The 12,074-nt window shown below is 47.8% G+C and overlaps 1 protein-coding gene across 1 annotated transcript in view; it reads right to left on the bottom strand.

The window, feature by feature from the left end:
- Positions 1-12,074, bottom strand: part of ANKAR (ankyrin and armadillo repeat containing) — a 55,159-nt gene that overhangs the window by 30,815 nt on the left and 12,270 nt on the right. Inside the window, exons 5-8 of the mRNA XM_055345335.1 lie at positions 9,706-9,886; positions 9,213-9,432; positions 1,325-1,526; positions 747-955 (exon numbers count right to left, since the gene is read on the bottom strand). Coding sequence (XP_055201310.1) covers positions 747-955; positions 1,325-1,526; positions 9,213-9,432; positions 9,706-9,886 — 812 coding nt within the window. The remainder of the gene's footprint in view (positions 1-746; positions 956-1,324; positions 1,527-9,212; positions 9,433-9,705; positions 9,887-12,074) is intronic.

The following is a 12,074-nucleotide window of genomic DNA, read 5'->3' as shown; positions in this document are numbered from 1 at the left end:
TGGCTGGGCCAAGGTCCTGGGGTTGGTTCCACACCAGGCTCCCCGCCCATGACGAGCTGGCTTCCCCCTTCCCCCTCCCCCTTCCCCTTGCTTATGTTCCCTCTCTCTCCCTTCTCTCTCTCAAATAAATAAATAAAACCTTTGAAAATAAATTGTATAAAATATAACCTGGGTCATTATTATTTGATTTTAATTTAGAAATAAAAATACACAGGAAATATAGCTCCGTTTTATTTGTATCTGTGGTCTTAACAAAATGTCTCTGATAGTTCACTGTTGGAGACCCGGGGGCATGTCCAGTATTCCCTCTATTTCCCAGCACCCGGAGGTGCCTGGGCCGGGGTGACCCAGGCTGCTGGTGACCCAGGCCATGGTGACCCAGGCCGTGGTGACCCAGGCTGCGGTGACCCAAGCTGCTGGTGACCCAGGCTGTGGTGACCCAGGCCGCGGTGACCCAGGCTGCTGGTGACCCAGGCCGTGGTGACCCAGGCCGCGGTGACCCAGGCTGCTGGTGACCCAGGCCGCGGTGACCCAGGCCGCAGTAACCCAGGCTACTGGTGACCCAGGCCGTGGTGACCCAGGCCGCGGTGACCCAGGACACGGTGACCCAGGCTGCTGGTGACCCAGGCTGCTGGTGACCCAGGCCCGGGGACCCTGGCCACGGTGACCCAGGCCGCGGTGACCCAGGCTGCTGGTGACCCAGGCCACGGTGACCTAGGCCACTGCGGGCCGCGCCGGGTACTTACCGACCAGGGTCGCCCACACTGGGAGCTCAGGGATGCTTAGCCCTATTATGTGCTTGAGGACCTCCGTGTGGAAGCTGAGCACCGACAGGTGAATTATATTATTGCCCTTAGTATCGGTTTTCCTCCAGTTAGCACCGAGGGACAACAGGTAGCGGATCGTGTCCAGGGCCCCCGAGGTGGCAGCGAGCAGCAGCGGGGTGCACTGATTCCTAAAGAGCGAGGGACAGGCCGCGGTGACTTCAGTGACCAGGACCCTGGGGCGGCCGCCCTGCAGTCGGGGCAGCTGTGCCCGCGGCCCTCGGGGCACCGACTCCGCCCACACCCTGTCCCCACGCTCCGGTCCGAGGGCTCCCCCGCAGGTGCATCCCCCCCCCCCGCCCATCCCTCCGCCCCCCCTACGGTCCGAGGGCTCCCCCGCAGGTGGGTGGCGCTGTGTGCTGCCCCCAAGGCCGCATCCTCGCGTGTCCCCGCGGCAGGTGCGGGCGCACCTGGGCCTGAGCGGGGCCTGGGGACAGGAGCGCAGGAGGATGGTGCCCCGGGGCGGGCCGCGAACCCCCAGGTGGGGCGCCCAGACTCACCCGGCGGCTGCCTCCGCCTCGAGCTGCGCGGGGTCCCGTCTGCAGAGCGCGGCGGCCACGCCGATGTTGTCGTAGAAGGCGGCGAAGTGGATGGGCAGCCAGCCCCGGGCCGCGGCCAGCGTGAGGTCTGCGCGGAAGCTCAGCAGGCACACGGTGGCCTCCAGGGCGCAGGCCTGCGCGGCCAGGTGCAGGGGCGTCGGGCCTGGGGGGGTGCTCAGGTGAACCGGGGCTTGGCCGGCCACCCCCCCACCCCCCGCCTCTGGCCCAGGCCGTAACCCCGGGGACCCGGGATGGAGGTGGGAGTCGGGGTCCCCGCAGGAGCCTGCTCCTCCCTCCGCCTGGGCCTGTCTCTCTCTCTCTCTCTCTCTCTCTCTCTCTGTGTGTGTGTGTGTCTCTCATGAATAAATAAATAAATAATCTTAAAAAATAAAAAAAATCCACACCTTTTCCATATCCATCCACAGAGCTGAGTGCCACGAAATAAAGGCTCTAGAGACCTTGGTGCTGGGATGTAAAAGCTCCAAGAAGAGAAAACAAGTAAATAAAAGCTCCAAGAAGAGAAAACAAGTAAATAAAAGCTCCAAGAAGAGCACCACAAGCATGGATTCAGGCCATTCTAGAATTCCTTTAACTCAGGACGTCTGACGGTTAAAGTTTAACCCTTCTTCTTCATAAATTAAGAACAAATAACATTGAAACTATTACATACATGAAAAATTAAGTCCATGTATAAAATAGTGTGCGATCAAATTAGCTGTTTCTTGTAAAATAGGAAATCCTATTTTTTAGTAGGAAGATCCTTTGAAATTGAAGGAAAAACACGCTCACAAAGGCCTTTCTGGGTCACTAGCTCCAGTGGGTGTTTTCAATTCTTATCTTACCTTCAACAGTAAGGTTCTTTCTGTTTAAAATAGTTGTTTCCCCGTGGCCTGTGGGATGCCATGTCGCCGCCTGTTTTTCTGCTACCGCTCGGGCTACCCCTTCACAGTCTCCTTTGAACCTTCTCGTCTTGACGCCTACGTGAGCCTTATGGTGTGTCTTGGGCCTTTTAATCTTTGCAGTGGCTTCACTTACCACCTAAGAGTTCATGACTCCCAGGATTCCGTCTCTAGATCTACTGTTTCTCTCCAAGCTCCACGTCTTTACCTCCAGCATCTCACGAGCTGTGTCCACACCGCCTCAACACAACACGTTCCAAACTGAACAGTCTCTCCCTCCCTACCAACGTGGTCCTCTTCCTCTGCGGCCAGGATCCGAAGGCCGGCAGCGTCTGGCCAGCTCTGCTAACCAGCAACCTGGGGACCCAGTATCTCCTTCTCACTTCACCTCCATAGCAAGTCCACCACCAAGTCTAAGCACCTCTAGAACCTTCTCTGCTGCCTCCACCGCCCACGCTAAGCTTCCCACCTTGCTCTTGCTCTTCAATCCGTCATTGCAAACTGTAAATCTGACCTTTCCACCTACTTGCTGAAAGCTTTTCAGGGGCTTCTGCAGGCCCTCTGATCAGGAACTTAGGAGAAGGATCCACAGGCTTCAATTTAAATGGAAACAGAACCAGGCCGTGTCCCTTGTGCCAAAACCCCAGAACAGAACACAACCTGCGCCCTTCGCTTGGGCCTCTCCGCGGCTCCCCTAAGGCAGGGTTAGCAGCCCATGGCCCAGCTTGCTGGGGGCCCCGCACGCCTGCTGCCCGGCCTGAGCCTGCCCACGGGAGGCTGAGGTATCCGGGCCCGGGGCTACTCCTGCTGTCCGAGGGCTCCTTCTCCCAAGCCCTGCTTTTCCGGCTCCGTTCCTCAGCCCCAGGGGTCATTCCTCAGGCTGTCCAAGCCCTCCTCGCTGGCCTCTGGTCATCTCCAGTGTCATCTCCAGTGTCATCTCCAGTGTCACCTCCAATGTCATCTCCAGTGTCATCTCCAGTGTCTGCCCTGGGCCATGCAGCCATGTGACAGCGCTCCAGGTCCGGGTGGCACAGGGCGTCCACGTCGGCCCGTCCTGACGGCAAGTAGGTGGCTAAACACCGAGGGAATCGCGGACTCTTCCTGGGTCTGATTGAGGAGCAAGGTGTTGGGGCCAGAGGCTGCCCCGAGGCTGGCGACACCACGTGCCAGGGAGGATCACGCGCCTGCACAGCCTGGCGCCTGCAGGAGGAGCTCCCTGCCCCTATGTCCTTCGGGAACCTCGCAGCAGCCTCCCGGGCGCGGGCGCCTCGAGGGGGCCCCAGCCTTCCCGCCAAAGCCCAGCTCCGGAGGCCTGGCAGGCCGCTGAGCCTGGGGTTTGGTAACATCGGCAGGTGGCAGCCGCGTTAGACAGCTGGCTGCTGGCCCACAGCAGCGGTCACAGTTAAAGTCCAGGGCATCTGCCTTCCACCAGGTCCTTCCAGGGCACATCAGACCCCCTTATGCTTGGGGGCTGGGAGGCAGGGGAAGAACCATCTGGAGACACAGGAGAGCAGCCCAGCTTTCTCAACAAGGCCGGCCCTCAGGAGAGACCGGCTTACCGGAGCCTAACCTACCTGGGGGGGGGGGTCCGCGACTGTACCCCCTCCACCACCCCTGCACACCTACCCCGGGGGCCAGGGCGGCAGGTCCATGTGGAGCTCGGCTCCCCGAGGCTGCTCGCTGCTCTCGGAAACACAAACAGATCAAATGGCCTGAAGAGACTTTTCTAAAAACCGCAGCAGCCCCCCACCCTGCCCCCCCACGCCTCCCTCCATTCCTGCATCCCTCTCTTACTAGAAATGCTGAACCGTGGCCTCCCCCTCGGGCCTCCAAATCAGAATCTGCATTTTAACCAGATCCCTGGATGGTTCTTTTGTGCTTGAAAGTTTATCCCAGAGGAGTGGGACAGTGTTCTCCCTCCAACACTGTGGACGATGCGGATGACATTTCTGTGTGTGACACGTGCGGGGAGCGGGGGGGGGGGGGCTGCAACTGGCAGTTAGTGGGTGGAAGCCAGGAGTCATACCAAAAATTCCTCTTCTTTTTTAAAGACACTTTTTAATTTAATTTAAATTCAATTAACATATAGTGTCTTCTTAGTTGCAGAGGTAGAGTTCAGGGATTAATACGAAACGCTCCACAGTGCACGGGGAGGCCCGTCCACTGCAAAGAATTACCCAGGCCACGGTGTCCGCAGTGCTAAGGGTGAAAACCAGCGGCCTAAGAGCTAGAAATAAGGACGTCCTGGAGGGGTGTCTGTAGTCTGGAGAAGCCATCCTCTGGGTGAGAACCCTGGTCTAGGGAAAATTACAGCCTGAAAGCCGTATTTATTCCTTTTTCCTGAATATCTACCTCACATCGCTCTGCTACCTCTGCCAGTGATCGTCAAATACTACCCCACAACCATCCACTCATGTACTCATTTAACAACTCCTTCCGAGTCACGTACTAATGCCGGGCTTTCTCCTGGGCACTAAAACATCATGGCAAAGTGAGCCGAATCCTTGCCATTTATGGAGCTTATTCAAGCGAGGGAGACACAAAAGAGGGAGCATATCCTATAAGGTAGGGAGAAGTGGTACTGAGATAATGAAAAAAGAAAGCAATAACGCAGGAGGCACACTATTGTTACTCAACTGTAAATCTCTACAGGGTGAGTGGGCCAGCAAGGTCCAGGCCCTCCACCCAGCCACCTCCCTTTACCACCCACCCTACAGAATTTGCAATCCCCGTCCTTGGGCTGTCAGCGTCTGCCAGTGGGAACTGCTGGCAGGAGATCAGAGAAGGGGTAGAAAGAGGCCGGCACACTTATCCTTAAGAGCATCTCAGGGTAGCTGCATTCCTCCACCAGCGGAAGATGGCTAATTTGAAAAGTGCCCTCCCCACTGTGAGTTTCAACTCTTTGTAAATGGATTCTTTAAAAATAAACTCTCCTTAGCAAGAAGATGCAACGGGAAAAAGACAATCCCTTCAACATGTTGGGAAAACTGGACAGCAACATGCAGAGGAATGAACCTGGACCACTTTCTTATGCCACACACAAAATTAAACTCAATGTGGATTAAGGATCTAAATGTGAGACCTAAAACCATAAAAATCCTAGAAGAGTTCATGGGCAGTAATTGCTCTGACATCAGCCACAATAACATCTTTCTAGATATGTCTCCTGAGGCAAAAGAAACAAAAGCAAAAAAGAACTATTGGGATCACATCAAAATAAAGAGCTTCTGCACAGTGAAAGAAACAATCAACAAAACTAAAAGGCAACCTACTAAACGGGAGAAGATATTTGCAAGTGATATAACTGATAAGCGGTTAATATCCAAAATATATATAAAACTTATAAAACTCAACACCCAACAAACAAATAATCCAATTTAAAAATGGGCAGAAGACACCAACAGACATTTCTCTAAAGAAGACATCCAGATGGCCAACAGACACATGAAGAGATGCTCAACGTCACTAATTATCAGAGAAATACAAGTCACACCCACAATGAAGTATCACCTCATACCTATCAGAATGAGTAAAATAAAAAACATAATAAACAAGTATTGGTGTGGTGGCTGAGGAAAAAGAATCCTCATGCACTGTTGGTGGGAACGCAGACTGGTGTAGCCATTGTGAAAACCCGTATGGAAACATTCCTCAAAAAATTAAAAATAGAGTTACCATCTGATACAATTATACAACTCTATTATCAAAAATAGAGTTACCATCAGATACAATTATCTGTACAATTATACAATCATACAATTATGTGATAATTGCATTTGCCCAAGAATTTGCATTTGCATTTGCATTTGCATTTGCCCAAAGAATTCAAAAACCCTAATTCAAAGGCTACACAGACCTCTATGTTTATTGCAGCATTATTTACAATAGCCAACATATGGAAGCAGACCAAGCGTCCATTAATAGAAGAATGGGGAAATATGTGATATATGCATATAAAATTATATAATATAATTTGATTATATATTTTATATATATAATGGAATATTACTCAGCCATGAAAAGGAATGAAATCTTGCCATTGCAATGCCATTTGCCATTGCAAATATGGATGGATCTAGAGAATATAATGTGAAGTGAAATAGGTAGATTGGAGAAACACAAATACTATATGATTTCACTTATATATGGAATTTAAGAAACAAAGCAAACAAAGAAGAAAAGAGACAAAAAACAGACTCTTAAATATTCAGAACAAACTGGTGGTTCCTGGAGGGGAGGAGTGTGGATGGGTGAGGTAGAGGATGGGAATTAAAGACCACAATGACCATGATGAGCACTGAGTAATGTATAGACTTGCTGAATCAGTGTATTATACCTCTGAAACTAATATAAAACTGTACATTAATCGTACTAGAATTTATTTTTAAAGATTTTATGTATTTATTCATGAGAGATACCAAGAGAGAGGTGGAGACACAGGCAGAGGGAGAAGCAGGCTCCCTGTGGGGAGCTCGAGGCGGGACTCGATCCCAGGACCCTGTGGTCATGCCCTGGGCCCAAGGCAGGCACTTAGCCCCTGAGCCCCCCAGGGATCCCTATGCTGGAATTTAAAAAAGAAGTTAAACTCTTGAGTTGGAAGAATGGCTACATTATGCTATGATTCACACTTTCATGTCAGGTTCACTGTGTTGCTGGCTGTGTGTTCTGGGGATAAAGAAACCAAGCTGAAGCTGGTTGTCACTGATCAATTAAATATGGCTAAAACCTGAAAAAATTAGCCCTCCTTGAATCATCCTGTGTAGAGTATGAAGGCATGGGGGTCTTTTAGAGACATCTATAGAGGGAAGATGGGCCCTTTAACATGTTTTCTGAATCTCCATATTCTTTTTTTTTAAGTAGGCTTTTGTTTAATTTATTTATTTTTTCTTCCTTTTTTTTTTTAATTGGAGTTCAATTTGCCAACATATAGCATAACACCCAGTGCTCATCCCGTATTCAATACTTAGGTCCCATCTCTCAGCTCAGTCAAGAACGCCTCATCCGCAGACCTCACAGATCGTTATTGTCGCTAGATGGCAGCATATCTGGATAATAGTCACTGCCTTTTTTTTTGGCATAAAAACCACTTTGGGGCCTGATTTTATAAAAATAGTAGAGGTAACTACAAATTCCACAAGTAAAAAAAAAAAAAAGCACAAGACTTAAGAGAAATATGAATAAATAAACATGGACAGAAAAATACTTCAAAATATATACAAAAACATCATTATATGACATTGTCCTGTGAGGGGACATTTGGTAGACTGTATAGCATAAGGAGAGTTTTAACACGTGCAATAAGCTTTCCGAGCACCAGCTACTTTACTTGCGTCTTACCGTTTCTTTCTCTTTTCGTGTCCATTTTTGATGACTCTGTTTTAAAAGGAAAACAGCAGTATGACCATTTATGTACAGCAGTTCCCCACATTAGTCAAAACAGACTCCTGCGAATACGAACAAGCGGCCACGTCCAGCTGCCAAGGGCGGTACCGCTTGGACCTCAGGACCGCGAGGCGGTGAGGCCGACCCCGCAGAGAGTGGGGGTGGCCCGGGTCACTGTCCCCAGGCGCCCACGAGGCCTGCGCGGTTCTGAGCTGTGGGGTCCTGTGCGCAGACTTGCACATTTTCCATACTTCAAAATCTACCCTATTCTCACCAAATGGAAATCCAAATAGTCACAAGATGAAGGAGAGACTTCAATTTACAAATGAATTTTTTCACACCAAAAACGGCTTCTACTATGGTAGGTCTGTAAAAAGCTGCGTACTCATTGCATCAACATTTAACTGAGTTTGTGCTCTATTGTCACCAATCGAAGCGTCTTACTATCAAGACATTTTAATTACATTGATAAGGGAACAGAATTTATTTGTAGTCAACAGGATGAAAGCAGAATATTTTGTTTCGGTGTGTGAAAATTTAACACAACTTTTTAAGAAATCTAGTTAAAATATAAAATTGTAATTTCTTTTTTTTTCCTTTTTGTTGATTTAAATTATTTATTTATTTACGATAGTCATACAGAGAGAGAGAGAGAGGCAGAGACACAGACAGAGGGAGAAGCAGGCTCCATGCACCGGGAGCCCGACGTGGGATTCGATCCCGGGTCTCCAGGATCGCGCCCTGGGCCAAAGGCAGGCGCCAAACGGCTGCGCCACCCAGGGATCCCTAAAATTGTAATTTCTTATTGCCAGTCTTGAGGCATCAGCTCTTCCTGATATTTTATCTCTATTTCCTTCTTCAGTTATGGACGTCTTCTGCTTTCATTTTCAACGTTATCATTTTTATACTGGTTACATTTATTCTCGTGAATGCATATATCAGTATGCATACTTAATAATCAGGAAAAACGTTTTTTTAAAGTCAAAGCTAAGCCTTAAAGGAGCCATTAATCTAAAAATATTATTATGGATAATTTTTTATTAATTATAATTTAATTTTACATATTTTGAAGAAACTACTCCCTGGTTGAGAACTCTGGGCTAAGAAACGGATGCCCTGTTGTGTTCTCTATTTATCCACCTTTTCTCTGAATTTCTATAGGACATCACTGCATATTAATTACCACAGTGATTATCAAATGCTTCCCTGCATGCGCCCCAGCATGCATTCACCCAACAACCGCTTCCTGAGCACCTACGATGCCGGGCTGTCTTCCAGGCGCTCGGATATTGTGGCAAACAAAGTAAACCAAGTCATTGCCTTTTATGGGGTCATATTTAAGTGAGGGAGACACAATAAACAAATAAATACTACTATAGGAGAGACATAGGTGATACTTTGAGAACTGCAAGGAGCCCCTCTGACATAAGAGAAACAAAACTCTCCACTTTGCTCTAGGTACCAAGACCAAATTATAATCTTGCTCTGAAATTAACACATATTCTTAATTCTGAATAGTGGTAATAAATAAAAGAAAAACAGTTTAAATTTCAAGAACCTTGTGGTACCTTGGCTAAACATAACATAACGTCTCTGGTTGACGTTGAAGTTGGCATTGCACAGTTGACATATCACAGCGACTCTGTTGTGTAGAGCAGCATGATGGAAAATAGTGTAACCGGCCTCATCTGAAACATTGATAGTCGAGCTTGAGGTTTTACGGCTAAATGTATGGAAAACAGCAGATAATCCTCTTTCAACAGCAGACTTCATACCAAACGGGATGCTCTAAAATTATTAAGAGGCCCAGAATAAATTTTTTCAAAATACACTTAAAGTTTAGCTTAAGGAAATAACAATAAATATACCTTACCAGAAATGTATGATCCAGGAATCTATAACCTCCACACTGGCAAAATGTGGAATTTTTATTTCATATTGAAAACTTTATTTAACCTAATATTTATCCCTAAGATAAAAATTTGAGACACGTACTTATCTATAATAACATACTATCTATAATAGCTTCCTATACCAATTATGTGATAATTACTGAAATACCTTGCATTTCATAGCTTTTTTGAATCCAAATTTTTTCTTAAATTGTTCATGTAATTGAGCATCTGTTAGTGGAAGTCTTTTCGGTTTCAGAACATTCACGATTTCATTTATGGCTCCCCACCACTTTGTCTTATATAGCTGATGATAGAAGGTTTCAAGTTCAAAACAGATCACATAGTAGCTATAAAAAAATAAAGAAAAAATATAAATCTTTCTGTGTTTGAAGTCATTTGCTACTTTTTTCCCTATGCTGACTAACCTGTATTTTTCTATAACAATTAAACATAAAACTGTAGTTTAAATTGCACTTGAGGGGTGCCTGAGTGGCTCAGCAGTTGAGCCTCTGCCCTTGGCTCAGGGCGTGACCCCAGGGTCCTGGGATCGAGTTCTGCTTTGGGCTCCCGGCATGGAGCCTGCTTCTCCCTCTGCCTGTGTCTCTGCCTTTCTCTGTGTATCTCTCATGAATAAATAAATAAAATTTTAAAAATAAATAAATAAATAAATAAATTGCACTTGATTGAAAAAGGAGGTTTAAGGGAAATGCTCTGTTATGAGCTGGTCAGAGGCTAATGCACTCTCTTCCTTGACCTTTACTTCCATCCCAGTTTTCTGAATATAATAGACCTCTGCAGGGATGGAGGCATATTTGGGGACCTATTTGCATTTATTTGAGGTTGTCACTCTTCCCGTCCACCATCCTGTCCTCCCAAAAGGAAACTAGACCACAAAAATATAAACTAAAGGCTGTCTTAACCCGCACCTTCAGATACAGTGCCAGCCCAGGTGGTGGGACTTGTCATGTTTCCCATGGGCCCTGACTTGTGGACGTGCCACCTTCATCACTGGGGACTTGCCTAACTTTTTAGACCCCAGCCTCCAAAATTGAGGAACAGATATTCTGACTCTTACTCAGATTTGAAGGCTTTCAAATCACAGTGGTGGTAGGTTCTAGGGCCTTAAGGAGCCATGGCAATCATCCCTAGATGCTTGATTTATGATGCATGACTAAATTACCACTTCCCTCGGTGTCCTACATGCTACCAGCAGTAGACACCACAAACACATACCCCAAGTCCCATAAGACTGCCTCTAGAGGTACAGGCACAGGGGAGCACACTAAGGACATCCTTTGGTCTTTGAGTGGCCCCGGCGTCAACCACAGAGTCCCGGGGCCCCCAAGATCTTCTTACGTGCTGCTCCAGGGAGCTAGCTCTGGCTGTGATAAGTGACTATGAGGCCGGAAGCTGCTGACTATGCCTCGGGCCCGGGTACTCAGTGCTGCACTCTTAGATCACGGCTCGGGCAATGACAGACTCACAGATTTAACAAATACCAACAGAATGTGAGTTGGCCTCTTTTAGAAATTCAATTTACTTATCCCATCAAGCATCTAGAACCAAGAGGGGGTACCCTACTCTAGAAACTGGAGAAGCAAGAGGTGGTGAAGGTGGTTATACCCTGAGAAAATCTCTCACCACCGAATTTTGTGACCCCTCCCCCCCCCCAAGGTTGGATACACAACCTACGCTGGCCCACACAGAGATGATGCTGGAAGCATGGAAAGCTCAGATGGCAGGTGTTACTAGAGAGCCCTCATCCAAGGACTGCACATCAGCAGGGACCATAGGGGAGCCTCACTTTTAAAGTAACTCCCTTCATATTCTTCTGCCTGGGAATCTGTACCCGGCCTCTTCTTATTTTTTTTTTAAAGATTTTATTTATTTATTCATGAGAGACACAGAGAGAGGGGCAGAGACACAGGCAGAGGGAGATACAGGCTCTATGCAGGGAGCCTGATGCAGGACTCGATCCCAGGACCCAGAGATCATGACCTGGGCCCAAGGCAGCCGCTCAACCACTGAGCCACCCAGGCGTCCCTGTACCCAGTTTCTAAGGAGCTTCTACATTCCTATTTCCCTGATACACTCCATCACATAAAGATGATTTCCGGCCTGCCTCTTCATATTCACAACAGTATCATAATGCTGGTACGCTCTCCTCCAAAAAAAGATATTTTAGTATTGGCATAAATTAATCTTTTTGCTCCAGTTATTGTCACCTTAATAATTTATGAGTTCTTATACTTTTACGGGTGGCCAAATCCTGAGTATCTAACTATGGCCCCTACTTTTTGATTCTAGTATGGTAGGAGAACCCAACCTGAACCAAAATGAATCTAGGATTTAGATGTTCCCAGGCATGCCTGGAGGGCCAGCAGAACTGATCCTACTTTTATAAGGGACCACGGGTTTGGGATCCCTGGGTGGCGCAGCGGTTTGGCGCCTGCCTTTGGCCCAGGGCGCAATCCTGGAGACCCGGGATCGAATCCCACATCGGGCTCCCGGTGCATGGAGCCTGCTTCTCTCTCT

Source organism: Nyctereutes procyonoides, unplaced genomic scaffold, assembly GCF_905146905.1.
Source record: "Nyctereutes procyonoides isolate TBG_1078 unplaced genomic scaffold, NYPRO_anot_genome, whole genome shotgun sequence".
Lineage (NCBI taxonomy): Eukaryota > Metazoa > Chordata > Mammalia > Carnivora > Canidae > Nyctereutes > Nyctereutes procyonoides.
This window is presented reverse-complemented; position numbering and strand designations above follow the sequence as displayed.